At 40.1% G+C, this 17,170-nt stretch overlaps 1 protein-coding gene across 1 annotated transcript in view; it reads left to right on the forward strand.

Moving 5' to 3' along the window:
- The window catches only part of GLI3 (GLI family zinc finger 3), a 223,866-nt gene that overhangs the window by 67,367 nt on the left and 139,329 nt on the right, over window positions 1-17,170 (forward strand). The window contains exon 2 of the mRNA XM_077809222.1: window positions 1,598-1,840. Coding sequence (XP_077665348.1) covers window positions 1,598-1,840 — 243 coding nt within the window. The remainder of the gene's footprint in view (window positions 1-1,597; window positions 1,841-17,170) is intronic.

Below are 17,170 nucleotides of genomic sequence, written 5' to 3' on the forward strand. Positions count from 1 at the left end.
ATTCTTCTTATCATTCTGAACCGTTCTTTTTTTGGTGCATCAATTATAAAATAGTGCCGCATAAGTTTTTTTTCCTTCCTAAATTTGTTTTCGGTTAGTGTTCTTGTTATCTGTTTTTGCACCAGAATTTTTGATGAGCTCCTGAACAGTTTTCTGCAGTTGTTTGTGAACATATTTCTTAATATTTATGTAGGGCAATATTTATCATATTTATAAAGTGGGCCTTCTGGAAACAGGAATCTGGAGACCAAATGTTCTGACTTTGTAGATATAGGTCAGGACTCCAGCCAGTGATGATAGAATTGTTAACCAGCTCTCTTCCCGCCCTTATATAAGCAATGATATATGTCAGAAGGGTACTTACGCTAGATATGTGTGTAGATGATGGAACTTTGAAGTCTTATGTATCACGTGAAAGGTACCTGAAAGCATGTGGCTAACGGTTGAACACCTGTACTGCTTGCGTCTCTTTAAATGTGTGTGTGTGTGTGTGTGTGTGTGTATAATACATATAGGGTGGAGCTTTGTTTGGGAGCCATTGGTGGAGTAGCCAGGGATGGGTCCTTTGCACCCCCTTACATTAAGTTAAAGTCTGTCAGAGGGTGGCTTGGAGACAGACTGGCCAAAGGGCCACGGAATGAGTGATGTCATGGATCCCGTGGGCATAACAACACACCCAGGTAGTGCAGAGTAGGCTGAAACACCCATTTCAACCCATCCCCTGGAGAAGCGAGCGCAAGGCATGTGCTTCAGGCCTAGTCACTGGCCCCAAGTTGGGGATTGGCATTCACCTTCCTAAGTCCTTTGCATGTCAGCCACAGAAAATCAAGTTATTTGGGTTCCATGCAGGGCAGCTGAATTTCACCCATATTGGTCACATACAGATATGTGTAAACTGTAATTTTTATGTATTTGTGAGTGAAAGATGTTCAACTCAGTGCTGTAAAGTGTTAACCTCAAAGTCTGTACATCTCGACACATGTGGGTAATACTATTATAGCAGGTGACTTCACTGCTCCTATCTTGTGCTTGCTTAGTAACTGGAACAGGATAAATGCATTATACTGTCATCTACCTTAATTTTAATGAATAGGGCCTTTTCTATTACTCCAGGCTCTTGTCTTTTAACATTGCATCTTTTTGTGGGTGGAGCGGCACAGTGGCAAATACAAAGCAGCAGTGGGTGGCTAGACTTGATTTAGTCTCAGCTAGCAGGGTTCATCTTCTACTGTTTGTGACAAATTGTTTTTTTCCTCCCAGTCAAGCGGCCAAAAATTCCAGCCTCCTTGTCCCAGAGGCAAGAAAACAGCAAGTTTGTGTCCTTTCGTGTAGGATTAATAGCCCCACTGGTAAATGCATCAGTGAATGGGTGATGATGATCTACTGCTCAACTGCCACTTGGTCTGAGTGGGCTAGTTTTTTCAGCTTGTATCCCAGAACATCTTTCATAACCACACATGCATGTACTGTCACAAACTTACATTGCGGCTTGGAAAGTGGTGAAAAGTGGGGGAAAAGTACTTTTATTTTATTTGCTATAAGTGGTCTAAAAGTGTCTCTCTCTCTCTTTCTCTCTCGTTGTCATTTTTTTCCCCAGAGGATGAAAGTCCTGGACAGACCTATCACAGAGAGAGAAGAAACGCAATCACAATGCAGCCACAAGGTGGGCAAGGCCTCAGTAAAATCAGTGAAGAGCCTTCAACATCTAGTGAGGAAAGGGCCTCATTAATAAAGAAGGAGATCCATGGATCTATATCGCACCTTTCTGAGCCTTCTGTACCTTATCGTGGGACGGTTTTTGCAATGGACCCCAGGAACGGTTACATGGATCCTCATTATCGTGAGTATTTAATGCAAGTTCATTTCAGAAAGCAAGATTGGAAGGATACTGAAGCTGTCATATTTAATTGCATTTTGTATTGGCACTTTTCATCTCTCTCAGGATGAGTCATTTTGCCTGTATATGTCTAAGATAATATAAGAATAGTTACTCTTTTCGTTTATGTAGGAAAATGTTGTGAATAGTTGCATTGTATCCCTAAATTAGCATAGGCCTCTGCAAAAGAGACTTCAGAAGGGCATGTATCATCTGTTGCTAATCTTCATGAACCATCAAACGTTATATTTGCTCCACCTACTTAGCAATACATGAAAAAAAAAGCCTAATTTTAAAAGAGCAGAGAGGAAAAGCAAATAGACTTTAAAACAATTATTTAAAAGCTATTTTAACTACCATTTAAAGAAAGAAGGGAACACATCTTTTGGAAAGAGATTTTTTTGTTTTGTTTTGTCATCTTCTGCCCAGCTACAGTCCCTCCTGCGTTAGTGAAAAAAGTGAATGGTTTCAACTTCTGAAGTCCTGCTCAGGCATTAATAAAAAGTACGAAAGTAACTGACACTTGAACACAGATGTGGAATGGATTTCTCCACAAGCAAAATATGAGGGAGTTAAGCAATTTTTTTCATCTGCTTCTAGTTTTAAAAAAAAGCATTTAGTTGTGTAATAATGAACATCTTGAGGTGTCAAGGCTAGTGCCTTTTGATTATAGATTTATCACCTTGTCAGGATACAGATTTGCCATTTAACCTTCCAGTCTCCAGTTCCAGATGATAGGCTAAAGACCCACAAAGAGGGGCCAGTCTGTGGGGTTTTTTTCCACATAATTCAGAAATTTTAGTGTTTTAAGGCAAAAGGTCATTAGCCAGACCACTGATTAGTGAGGACAGCTGATTAGTGCATGTTTTCTTGCTAAAGAAAGTGCCAGGGATAAAAGCTAATTCTATCCCTTCATTAGTTGGGCTAGCAGCAAAGGGGAATGTTCACTCATCAGGGTGCAGATCAAAGTGTGTCTCTCACAACCTTAAGTCTCACCAACTGCCTTTATTTTAACAGAGTTTGATTGTTAATAAAGATGGAGGCTAGATAAGAAAATGAACACTTATCTTTATAGTTGTTAAGTGAAAAGTTGATGGTGGGGGTTTTCAGCTCTCCTTTAACATGACATTTCAGTTGCTACATTGTCCGCCCCCCCCCCCCCAATATTGTTCAAACCCTTTAAGGAAGTTAGTCACTCATCATTTGAGTGTGCAGAGTATACAGCGTACTGATGACAGACTTGCCTGCAGGAGAACGCAGAACATGCAGAAAGAACTACTACTGTCAAGCAGTAGCCTATAGAAATATTAGTTTGCATGTCGTTGGTGATTTGACTCACACATTATAGCTTCTAACACATGTAAATGCAAAATATATGAATGGAGATACTTCTGGGAATATATGACAATTGTGTGAGTGCACTGTACTTCTGCAGAGCTGAGATGCAGAGAGTTCTGAGATGACTTCAGTGATGACAAATGCTACTTTGACCCCTGACTGGCTGCTGTGTCCCTTCCTAAACCAGTCACAGGTGCTAGTGATACTGTGTGGTGCATACTGGCTTCTCAGCCTACGGCTGAATTGTTGTGAATTGTTGTTGGTTTTTGTTTTTTTCTTGTTACCTTTCCAGTCACCATTGTTTAATGTATCTAATGTGCCCACTCCTTGACCATTAGCACCTGGCTACCATTGTTGTGATGTGGCCTGCCCAGAAGCATTGTTTTGGGAGCAAGGTTCTTAGTAAGTTAATAGAAAACAAAAGATTGCATATAACTAGCATGCACAAAGGAGAGGTTGGGGGATAGTTAGTCCTGCAAAACCGCCTAAAGTATGAAAACATCAGCTGGACAGACCTACCTCACTGCTGCTAAAGGGAATTTCTTTACAGTTTTTTCTTTTTGGTTTGTAAAATCCCTCAAGCAATTAATACTATATAAAATCCCATCACATTTCTGCTTACCTGTAATAGATTTGATACAGGAGGACAACTAAATGAATGAGCATCTGGCTAAATTTATAGCAAAGAAGACAGACAGACTTAATTTTTCATATTAGTTGCATCATTTATATATAAAAGACGTGCTTTTATCAAATCAGTGATTGTATTCAGCTTGACATTTTTAGTAGTCCTTATGAAGAACACTGAATAATGTAATCACATCCCAGTCCCACTGTAGCAACAGGTGAAGAAACAACCAGAAATGCCGTCCACTTTCTTCCGCAGTTTCTTGCCAGCTTTGCTGGGCAGATGGAGAGAATATTGCTTTAATCCAATGTAGCTGGGTATGTAAACATTCCCAGTAATTCCTTAGTTTTCCTGTGGTTGGAAAATACAGACTTTTCAAGATGGCTAATTTGTGCTTCTATATATACCCACTTTGCATTTAAAAGTGTGGGTAGGCTTCCTGTAACACAGGAAAAGGGAAAATAATTTTTTTGAAAGAGGACATCTGTATATTTTTATTGCAGCAAAAAAGAGCTTTTAAGTCAATTGTGTGTGGAATGCATGTCCGCTGCAAGTGCTGCAGTTATTAGAAAGGGCTCAAATACTTTACATTTCCACATGTAAATGTGCGTGTCTTCTATATATGTGGGTTTGAGGGTGTTTTGTTTTTTGTTTTTTTATTTTTTTATGTTTTAATTAAAAGGAGTGATGGTAACTATTACTTCCAATATTTACAACATATGTGTGGAATAAATCCATCACTGAGGGGGTGATTGCTCTCTTACAGAGAGTAACGAGGAGATGAAGGTATGTTTTGAGTGGACTAGATTTTCAAAGAGCAGTGCTCAAACATATTCTGGGGCTGACAGTCCTTTTAATGTACCTCTCTAGAGAACCTCAACCATTTAACATTTGAGAATGAGGGAGTGGCTTCCTGTTTGGGCCAGCGCCATTTGTCTTAGATGTGATAAAGAGAGGGAAAAGATATCCAAGGCAGCACTCGACGATTTTTGTTTTTCATTTTTATCTTTACAGTGGAAGATTTCTTGGAACCACAGTTCTCACATCCATTTAATCTATTGCATAAACCTGCTTTTTCTTTTAAAAAGATTTTAGGGCAGGTGACAAAATCGTCATAGTTTCCTCTCATACGCTATACCTTTTCTGTCCTTACTATGGCCAGGTCTGCCCTACCAACTGACACTGGTATAACTACATTGTTCAGGGGTGAAGAATCCACACCTGAGCGATGCAGTTCTGCCGACCTAACCCATGGTGTAGACCACGTGATGTCACTGGGAGATCTTCTCCCGTTGGCATGGTGGCATGTTCACTAAAGCATTTCAGCGGTGCAGCTGCACCACTGCAGCTTTTCAAGTGTAAACCTGCCCTAAGGAAATCTTTTTTTGGCGTGGTTACAGATCTCCTTGCATTTCTGAAGTTTCATACAACATTGGTTATTTTGAGTCTTGTTAGTGTAAATTCTGTCTGTAGAGGTGGGGTTGGGGTAGGTAATTCCTTTTGTTGTTCTCTCCCCAGTTTTAATTCCCATGCAATTTTATGGCTGTGCTAAGGCCGCCTGTCGTTCCTCATGGAAAAAATGAATCATTCCTATTATAAACACTTTGATTTAAAACATACTGCTGGTATTCTTCCTGGGTATCACAGCTCATCTGAAGGAACTGTTAGTTCCTAATTAGTAAAGCTCAAAGAATTAGCTTATGTAAAAGGCAGGGACACTTCAGTTGGCTTAGATTTAAAGGTCTCTGTGAAAGATGTTCACGAACAGCATAGACAGAATTCTGCTGTCTGTTACAACTCTGCAGCCCCAGTGAAGTGAGTGAGGTTCCAGGAGTACTTGCCCCACTTTTTCTGTAGGAATGTGTTTCTGCTGGTGTTTGAAACTTACATTATTTTCTTGGGGGTGGGGGAATTTTACATTTTAAAGGGTTTACCTTGCAAGATACTGAGTGTCCTCAGTTCCTATTCACTGTGTTGGGTGGGGAGATCAGGCCCTTAATAACTGCACTGGATCATATCTTGTAGTGTCAAGTGACATCTCAGAATCAATTTGCAAAGTGACCAAGAGGCAAAGAGGAGCAGTTCAGGCTTGACCAAAGTAACAACACAATGGCAGCTCATTGGATGCACCTGTTCATATACTGGAAAAAAAATTTCAGCACGCATTTGCCAATTTTTTTATCCTATTTAGCAAATATGAATTTTTATTTAGAAACTCCAGTTTGGGGGCATTAATAAAAAAAACTTTTCTTTCTTTGTTACCTACTCGAGACAGGCAGCTTTCTTTCTGTTATGATACTGACCTATAACTGAGAAGATGATAGTAGCCTCGGTCATTGCTGACTGATCAGTGCGTGGAGGAACCCCCCCACCAAGAACAGAACTCTCTCACTTTCACATGGAATGGAGTTAGCTGCATCTTTTGCAGTGTTCCTGTCATCCTCCTCCAGATCCTGGGGGGGCACTCTCTGGGTCTGTTGTCTGTGCAGAGATAAATGGCAGAAACTAAGTGGGTCCAGAGGAGACCTATATTATCTTTTCTGTTGAGTTCCCCCAGGGGTTCCCAGTGTTTGCAGCAGATACAGAGAATTCCTGTTGCCACAACTCTGGCCTCTGGTGGATTCCCAAGATTGGAGGGTGGCAGGTGGTGTGGCCAGTCTTTGTGGGGCCAAACTTCACCTCTCTCATTGGACATTAGGAGGGGTGTATCTGTGAGGGATCCTTGCAGAGATTTACTCCTTAAGGCCCTCCTGCAGCATTTTCCATGGGAGGGATTGATCCAAGTCAATAATACTGTGCATTTACAACAGTTTCTGAAGTGGTTTCAAATTGACATCATGGAGGGGTTGTTTAAAAAAGTTAAATCCAAGCTTTTAATACATTTCATGAAAGAAAGTGTTTAATACAAAACTGAATGTTAGTTTAGTGCTTAGTAGAGTTGGTGGGAAAATGGTAAAAAGAAAAATAGCAAAAATGTTTTTGTCAAAATTTTGAATTTTGGAAGAATTTCAACCAGCTCTGGTGCTTTGCTGTCATGGTGACATGTGCCTTATAAAAGTTGCAAACAGACAGAGAAATCTGAGTGTTCTCAAAACCAAACCTAGCATCCGTGGCAGCTTTTGTTCAAAATTTTAGATGGGGCAGTGTATCCTCTTTAGCTGCACAACTGCTCAGAAACGAAGTTTATGACGTTTGAAAGTGCTGCTCAGTGTTCAGCCCACTGCTTTTGCTGCTGGGATGTTCAGCACAGTGCAACACTCTCCTTTGAGAAAAGAAAAGGAGTACTTGTGGCACCTTAGAGACTAACCAATTTATTTGAGCATAAGCTTTCGTTAGTCTCTAAGGTGCCACAAGTCCTCCTTTTCTTTTTGCGAATACAGACTAACAGGGCTGTTACTCTGAAACTCTCCTTTGAAGTCCTGCCGCTGTTTTGGAGCCCCTCACTGGAATGTGCTGTAGTCAGTCTGGGGCATCAGAGTGGCTGCCTCTGCCTGGATCCCTGCGCTGATAGATTCACAGCTGGGGATAGCACATAAAAGCAATATAAAATACATTTGTCTTTCGCTCCATTTTTGTTTCCTAAGTTTTTTCAATCAGACTGTGCTGTAGGCACCTCAATGGCAGAAGGGACCTAAGAGATCCAGGGATAGGAATTGAGATAAGGTACGTGTTTTGTTTGTTTTGTTTTTAATTTTTGGCTTAAATAAATTTTTGTTTGTAAATCTTGACCTTGGATTTTATAGGGCTTTTACCAGTAATTTTATTTTTAACTGGAAGTCACAATTACAATGCAGTCTGTAGGACCAGCTTTTCCAAAGTGCTCCGCATGTACGTCTGGGGGCAGATTTTTGGTGAAGTTCTGCTTCCATTTATGCACCTAGATGCAGTGGGCCAAGTCCTTTTTAAAAATAAAGTTTTTAAAAAGAGGTGGGGGGGGGGGAGAGAAAGAAACCCTTCCCGGTTCCATAGACCCTTTCTCCCTCACCCTGAGAATGGAATGCAGTGCTGCTGCTCTCTTTTATGAGTCTCAGGCTATAGATATTAAAATATTTATCCTTTCCAGCGATTTGATTTGACAGGTACATTTTTAGATGCTTTATAGTTTCTGTTTGTTGTGTGTGTTTTGCTTTGCAGGAGACAACGTCCGTGATTTAGAATTTAAGACTTCCTTTTTAAAGGTTTCTGCGCCCCTCGACATGTGGACCTTTGGGTCCCTGTGGGCATCTTGTCACTGCCTCTGTACTCATGTTAGACAGACCCTGGTGGCCCTACATTACAACCGCTATGCCTCCATATTTTCAGCAGCAGAACACCGGATTGGGCACCCTTCACATTCCGTCAAATTCTGAGTTGGCTAGCGGGGTTGATAATGTCAAACAACTCTCCTCTCTAGTTGCTCAGTGTGCTGGTTTTGGGGTGTTTCTAGTCCTCTATACTCTGGAAACAAACCCTAGGTCTCCCCCACGTGGCTATGCTAAATACTATAAAAACACTATAGTGCTTTCTGAAGCAATAATTTTGTCTTTATATTGTGATATTGCACATCACACAAAAAAGGTATGTATATGTAGGAACTTTTCACCTGAAATAGCATAAGTGTCTATGGCAAAGCACAAGCAACTTGGTCTCTGACCATCTTCGTGTTTATACAGCACCTAGCACAATGGAGTCCTAGTCCATGACTGGAACTCCTTGAAGCTACCACAATACAAATAAATAATAACAACAACAGTAATCAAGAGCTGCAGAGGACTAGTTTTCAGACTTGACTGGTAGCTTCACATTTCTCAGGCTACTCTGCAATGCATGAGCTTGCTGAAGAAGGCCACAGTACTGCAGTAGTCTTTCTACACTTGGTCACGTGAGTGGGTGAAAAGATTTCACTGGCTTGTATCAGGATCACTGAAAATTTATCCCAGTATGTTCAGCACAGACTGCAGAAAGCAAACTTTAAAGTTCAGCTTATTTTTAGTCCTGTCAGAGCAGCACCTTTCTGCTTTGTTAAGGTACTTAATGTGTTTTAGAAGTAGGCAGCATGGTTTCTATCTACACAGTTCAACTTTAAAACTGTGATACAGCCCTTTCTCAGCACCATGTTTGACCTCCATTTGGGAGGCTAGACTTGAACATGATTCTGCCTTAAGGCAATGTAAGTGCTTCTGCTAGTAAACCATTTTCAGAATTGCTAGTGGACAAGCCTTCATTTCTTTTGAGTGAGCTCAGTACTTAGGACAAGAGCCTCTTGACCATACTCTATGCTTCCTTTTATTCACACCTAGTTACCCAATTAGCTTTCTGTTAGCCACACCATTGCAATGTCCTTGCTCTTTGAAAGCTTGCTTTGTAGCTTTTAACCCCTTATTAACACACTGCTTGAATCACTTACAACTTGGGTTCTCAAGTTTTTTCATAGGGTGGACCACACTTCAATACAGAGATTAGTGGACTTCTCTCTCTGCATTCACAGTTGCATAGCTTGTGGCAAAGACAGCAATTGCTAACATGGAAAAATAATATTAGAAAAATGTGTATGTGCTTTCAGCTGTATTTTAATTCAGTTTCGCTGCTGGATGTAACGAAGAGGAGCCAACACCATGTGGCCACCAGCAGTGTTCTGTGGTCCACTGTCCATAGTTTAATAACATCTAACTCTTTGTGGGTGGGTGGGTGCTGTTCTCAGAAACTTAAATTTAAAAGGACAGTGATCCCTGTAAAAGTAAATGAGCAAAAGGATATATTATAGAGTTTTTTTTAGGCTTTATATTAATGGGGTTTGGGTGTTTCATGGCTATCTAAAGCACCACCCCAGCTAACAAAATTAAACTGCTTGTGTGTTGCTGTTTTGTACTAAAAGAGACAGGCTGCAAAGAAACCGAACAATCCCCTTTCCTTGATTGTTTCCTCTTCCTTGTTTCAACACTGCCTTTTCCCAAACAGCAGTGGCAGCTTGGTTCAAAACCCAGTGAGGTCAATGGGACAACTTCACACCAGTGAGCTTTGTAGCTCTACCTTCTAATCTCTTATCTTGCTGGTTCCCCGTGTCTAGTCATAACTCGTAATTACAATGCCTAGGGATCCATTTTACTGTTTCTCAATTGGAGGGGAGTGTACCAATATTCCTATATCTCTAGCTCTCTGTAGCAGCTATTCAAGGCAACAGCCAAACGACGCACAACATATTGTGAAATAAATGGCTGAGTATGGTAACAGCTGAGTGTAGCACTTTACCAAGTGTTGAAGTAAATGGTTGATGAGGTAGAAAGTGTTGAAATAAATGCCATTCTAACACTTCATACTTCAAATTGTAAAATATTGCTATGTTTCATCATGTGCTTTTCATCTACCCACCTATGGATACGTGTTTGGAGGCATGAAGTTGCAGCCCTTACTCATCTGAAGTCCTTGTTGGCATGAAATTGGACTACTCCTGTGAGTAAAGGGTGTGGGGTTTTTTTAGGTGTTTTTTTGTTTTGTTTTGTTTTTTATTAAGGCCTGTATTTATGTCTAAACACTTCACTGAGATTGTCAAAGTTTTCATAGGATAGATCTAGGATATAGCGTAGAAGTAGGATTCTTTTTAGCAACTAGAAAGGAGATTTGAGGCTTGGCAGTGGATTTCAAGCATATCCCAGCCTCCAATAGTTGCATCACTCAGCCCTCAGGTTCGTTGGCTTGTGGAATCTTTGCTGTACAGATTGGTCACTTTCACCTTCACTTGGCCTTCTACTTAACTTGGGATCTATAGTGGTGTACTGTTCTGTGATAATCATGGTTTTGCAAATTTTCATCTTTTACTTGCCAGGTCAGCTGTGACCTTTCATCTTGATCTCTAAGCACACAAATTCTAGAAGCTTGTACGCAAATAAACAAAGTTGACTGGAAGAGGCCTTTTGTGAATGAAACCCAAATAGAGTTGTTGCACAGTGTTTTTTGTTGGCTGCCAAGCAAACCTGAAAGAAGTGCTTTTCATTTCTTGTGTGGAGTGGCACAGGGCATGTCATTTGAAAGAAAAGACCATTATTTTCCATCTAAGTCAGCAATGTATGACAAATCACATGTTTAGTACAGTTCCCTCCAGCTTCAAGTGTATTGTAAACTATGGGCTAGATTGTGGCGTAGGCTAAAATGTCCTGGCACGGTGTGGTTGTGGAAGCACGCTGCCTCCGTGGGAGCTCCTGAGGACATTGTGTTTGAGGGCTTGTCTGCTCTCACTACTCATGTACACTGTTTCTGAGGGAGTGCAATCCAATGTGGTCCCTACCACATTCTTTGAAGGGTGCTCTCTGCTGGCCAGTAAAGAGGTTTGTGTGGCTATAGCATTTCTTTCTCCCACTTTGGGGATGCTAGTGCCTCTGTGAGTGCTAGTCTTGCACTGTCCTTGTGCTCCAGAAGAAAAAGAGCTACTATTGTGATGGTTGGTGTAGGAATCGGAAGAATCCTCTCTTCCCCTTTATATTTTTGCATAGTCTAGCCCCTGTGTTCTCATCACCAATTACATGTTAGAACCTCTGTGATGGAGGACGGCTCCAGATAATGCTCTTTTCTCTCAACTTCTTCCTCCTAATGCATTTCTTAATTGGCATGCCCTATATAATGGGTTGTTTAGGGGGTTGTTTATTTGTAGTCTTTGCTGGTCTGTGTGTGCCTAGAACAGAGATTTGATGCTCAGTTCATTGGGTTGATTCATGACATCCTCCTTCACCCCATTTGGATAATTCATTTAATTCTGCCCACCTGCGATTTCTCACATGGTTTGAAGTGGGAGAACATATTCTTCATTTGCAGCTCAAGTCTGTTTGTATAATATTGCTATGAGCTGGTGCTGCTGTGGGGAGGAAAGGAACTTTGCCCTTCCCTCTACTTTCTCCATGGACTGCCCAGTGCTCAGCTCTGGGGACCAGAAGCACCACTTCCCTGTGGGTTGTGAAGCCACCTCCAGAGCCCTGTGGCCTGCTGCTTTCCTTGTCCTATTGCTGATGTTGTGCAGGCAGGAGAAAGGGGGTGAGGAGCTGCTATGGAATTGGGTGCTGGGCAAGAGCAGGGTGGTGGCAACAGCTACAGCAGCAGGAGCTGCTTCTTCCCTCCCTCACTGGTGCTCTTCAGGGTCCTACAGACCCATACATTGTGCTGTGCTCTTAAGCTGTGGGATGCAGCCCAGTGGGCAGCCTCTTAACCCCACTTCCAGGTTTTGCCCCCAACCTGAGACGTTCTAGACTAGTGAGTGCCAGTGGTGGGGTGTGTTTATGACAACATGCCTTATATAGGCCACTGCCCCACTCTCCCCATAGAACAGGCTGAACCCCTAAGACATGGTAGTTTACAGTAGATGATCTAAGCATACATATGCACCATTCATACACAATGGAACATACCCAATTTTCATGCATTTGTGCGTGTGTGGTGTTCATTCTTAACTATTGTGGGTGTAATGTATTTATATTCTATATGTGCACTACATGCATGCATCAGGTAGCAGAGCTCTTATTTTAGCTGAAGTGTCTAGGGCTTTTATTCCTTCAGATGAATTCAACATTATTGTAAGCTGGACACTAATATTATAGGATGTGTACATGCAATGCAGGGTGATTGTATAAATACAGTTTAATAATTTCGTGTAGTCTCTGTGGCTTGTTGCTTCCTTTTTTTTGTTTTTTAATGTGGTTGTTAATGTACTTCTGCATTCTAAAGCTTTTTGTTTTTAAGCTATCTCTGATATGCAGCTTTCATATCTTGGCATCCAGCTATATTGAACCCCATTGTAAAGTCCCTTCGTGTAAAAGCCATCTAGTTATAACTCTCAAAAATAAGAGGCTTGTCTCCCAAGGACAGCTCCATATTGCGGGTGGAGTATAATCCTTAACATTGTTTTTTTTTGCTTTCAAATAGCTGGGGACAGTGAGTCAAGGAGTGAGAACTCCCTTTGTTTCATGTAGTGTGCATTGCAGGGAAAGAATGTAACAGAGCAGAAAATGAAGAAAGACATAAAAGAATCTCAGCTCAAGGAGGTCAGATCCATCACAGGCTTAGCGTTGCCTTCAAAGATGCCTGGGACAGGTGGCAGTTCAAGACAATCAGAGGAGAAGCATCCGCTAGCGCTGAGATAAGGGATTCTTGCAGAATCCTGCTATCTGGTCCCAGTTCGCTTTGATGTAACTCTGCTAGAGAAGACTTCTGGGAGCCAGCTACTGCTTCCCTCAGTGATAGGCTGCTGTTGTTCAGCCTTTTGAGGTCTCATTATAGTGGTCCTTGAGGATTAATCCTCTTTAAGGTTTACATGGGAATGGTTTTGTCTGAAGGCCCAGCCAGAGACCCGGGTACCACCTGTACAAAGCATTATTGCATTCTTTCTTTCTTTTTTTTTTTTTCTGAGTGGTTCATATTTAACAGTATTTGACAGAAAGCTAAAACCAAACATCTAGCCTTTTTTGGCTTCCCTCTTTGGCTGTTACTGAGTTTTTGTTGAGCACAGCTTGAGCAGTTCTTTGCAGACACTGAACCATTAGCAGTAAATTGTCAGTTTCCGGTTACTCTATTTAGCCTGCTGGTTTTGGCAGTTTTTCTTTTCTTTCCTTCCTTGCCTTTCCTACCCTCCCCCCTTTTCCCTTTTTTAAAGGAGGGAAGCTATGGTGCTGTTTGTCTGCAATATTACAGTTTGTCCCACTGATGCCTTATAAGTATGCCTGCAGTAGAGGATTGTACTTCGTACTATTTTGCTCAGGATTGAAAGCATCCAACACCGAAAGGCCACAAGTAACATTTATGTTGATTTTGTATAAAAAAGAGCCTATTTGCGGTTTCAGGTGCTTGCACGCTATTATGAAAAACTTTTATGTTTTTCTTTAAGGAATAAGGTCCTGCTGCTGCTCCTGCTCCCAATGATAACAACAAACTGTCAGTGGTAATTATGGATGCAGAATCTGGCCCTGTATTTTGCTATGTGAAAGGAAAGCTCTATTTTCATGTCTTGTTGACATATTTTCTTGGTGATGCTTGTACATTATTACATGACAAAATGTGGATTTTTTCAAGGATGGGAAAAGGACTGTAAACTTGATTCTGAAAAAAGTATTGTGTCCCCAACAGTTGGGGGGAAAAACAACAACGTTTACTGTTGTGCATTGTTTCCCTGATTAAACAAAGCATTGCAAAATCATTTTGATATGTTATGGCTTTAAGGTGGTGGTTGGGGTAAAAATAATGGGAAAATTATATGATATTGGATAAAGGAAAATAATAAGTTGATGATTTTGACACAGAAAATCATATTAAACTTATTGTTTTGGGGATACTGATTGGCTCCAGGGATTCAGATCTAGCCTAGTTTAGTAATGACTGATAGTCTTTAAGATCAGACAGCTGTTTCCTCTGTGACCTACGTTAAAGAACTTGGTGATCTCAATTCAGTTCATTGTTGGTAAGTGGTCACATGATTAAAAAGAACTGTATCACCAGCTGACAATTTGAGGAACAGGCCCAGAACTGAATGGTCATGCCATCTCCGGTACCCTCTAATCCAGAGAGGTACTCCCACCGAAGAAGTTTGAGCAGGATAAAGTAAGGAGGGTTGCATTGCTGTTGCCTGTGCCTGTTCGGTAGCTAAATAGTGACTTCAGCTTTTAGAGGTGTCAACTGATCACTCAAGTACAAGTACAAGCGCTGTACTTCAGTTTGTTTGGAAGTTATCATCAAACTTCTGTTCTACAGTTTTGTAGCTTAATAGTGTTCTCTCTTAATATAGGAATGTTTAAATTTGCATTGAATGTATGTGTATATATAGCATGATAACTTTATATGTTTACATAAGCCTTATAGGGAGCCTTGCTTACGCTGCCTGTAGGGGCCTAACACTTTCCATTATTAACATACCTGGCTATAACTGTCATCCATTCCTGAATTTCCCAAATCGTGATAACAATTTAAAAGCAATACGTATATTTACATTTTACTGTATTTGTGAATATTAATAAGCTCTGTCCATACAAATTACATAATTGTTTCCCTGCTAACTAATTCCAAGTGGGAGGAGCAGAAGGAGACTAAGAAAAGGAGAGAAAAGCCACATAAAATAAGTTTAAGAAACAAAATATGTCATGGTGTGAGGTGTTATAGAATCATTCAAGAACTCCTGCCCTCCTAAGTAATGCAGTCATCTAAAATTCTTGGCAATCTAAGCTTTTATATATTAAAAAATACACACACCACCTATTTGATTTATACTCACAAACACATATATATTAGGGTTGTCAAGCGAATAAAAAAATTAATTGCGATGAATCACGTGATTCAGAAAAGTAAACACCGTTAATTGTGTAGTTAATCACAGTGTTAATAGAATACCATTTATTTAAATATTTTTGGATGTTTTCTACATTTTCAAATATATTGATTTCAGTTACAACACAGGATGCAAAGGTACAATGCTCACCTTATATTTATTTTTTATTACAAATATTTGCACTGTAAAAAACAAAAGAAATAGTATTTTTCAGTTCACCTAATACAAATACTGTAGGGCAATCTCTTTATCATGAAAGTTGAACTTACAAATGTAGAAATATGTACAAAAAGACCTGCATTCAAAAATAAAACAGTCAATTTTTAGCATCTACAAGTCCACTCAGTCCTATTTCTTGTTCAGCCAAGTTTGTTTACATTTGCAGGAGATAATGCTGCCCACTTTTTGTTCACAATGTCATCTGAAAGTGAGAACAGGCATTTGCATGGTACTGCTGTAGCCGGCATCACAAGATATTTATGTGCCAGATGCGCTAAAGATTCATTATGTCCATTCATGCTTCAACCACCATTCCAGAGGACATGCAGCCATGCTGATGACGGGTTCTGCTCAATAACAATCCAAAGCAGTGTGGACCGACACATGTTCATTTTCATCATCTGGGTCAGATGCCACCAGCAGAAGGTTGATTTTCTTTTTTGGTGTTTCGGGTTCTGTAGTTTCCGCATCGGAGTGTTGCTCTTTTAAGACTTCTGAAAGTATGCTCCACACCTCGTCCCTCTCAGATTCTTAAACCTTGGGTCAAGTGCTTTAGAAATCTCACATTGGTACCTTCTTTGCATTTTGTCAAATCTGTAGTGAAAGTGTTCTTAAAATGAACAACGTGTGCTGAGTCATCATGCGAGACTACTATAACTTGAAATATATGGCAGAATATGGGTAAAACAGAGCCAGAGACATACAATTCTCCTCCAAGGAGTTCAGTCTAAAATTTAATTAACACCTTATTTATTTAGTGAGCGTCATAAGCATTGACATATGTCCCCTGGAATGGTGGCCAAAGCAAGAAAGGACATGCGAATGTTTAGCATATCTGGCATGTAAATACCTTGCAATGCTGACTACAGAAGAGCCGTTCAAATGCCTATTCTTACTTTCTGATGGCATTGTAAATAAGAAGTGGGCAGCATTATCTCCCATACATATAAACAAACTTGATTGTCTTAGTGATTGGCTGAACAAGAAGTAGGACTGAGTGGACTTCTAGGCTCTAAAGGTTTACATTGTTTTGTTTTTGAGTGCAGTTATGTAACCAAAAAACCTACATTTGTAAGTTACGCTTTCATGATAAAGATATTTCACTACAGCACTTGTATGAGGTGAATTGAAAAATACTATTTCTTTTGTTTATCATTTTTACAGTGCAAATATTTGTAATGAAAAAAATACAAAGTGAGCACTGGACACTTTGTATTCTGTGTTGTAATTGAAATCAATATATTTGAAAATGTAGAAAAACATCCAAAAATATTTAATAAATTTCAGTTGGTATTCTATTGTTTAACAGCACAATTAAAACGGCGATTAATCACGATTAATTTTTTAATTGAGATCAATTTTTTTGCGTTAATCATGTGAGTTAACTGCGATTAATCAACAGCCCTATAAAGGATGCATGCTGGAGTTGGGGAGGGAGAGTGGCCAGTGCTCCCAATGTTAGCATAAATTACTATTCTGTATTCATAGACCCGAGTTTTTAAATGAGGATAATTGTTTCTTTTAGTTATTTTCCAAATAATAAAAGTGCCTTGTAATCGGTGAGAGCAGCCAACCTGAAAAAAAATAAGACTGTAAAGTTCAGCCATTCTTCATCAAGAGAAGAAAACAGTGTCTTAAAATGAGATACTTGTATTTTCCCCACCTTTCCATAACCCTAACATAGCTGACAGTTTTTGTTCAAACTGAGAACAAATGTGAAAAACTTCACTGTCCTCCACCCCCAAAGTGAAATTTGCAGGTTATCAGCTAAAAATAGGATTTTAAAATGAAAATCTTGAAATCTATTTATGGCAGGTGCTTCTTGGTACTTGTT

Source organism: Eretmochelys imbricata, chromosome 2, assembly GCF_965152235.1.
Source record: "Eretmochelys imbricata isolate rEreImb1 chromosome 2, rEreImb1.hap1, whole genome shotgun sequence".
NCBI lineage: Eukaryota > Metazoa > Chordata > Testudines > Cheloniidae > Eretmochelys > Eretmochelys imbricata.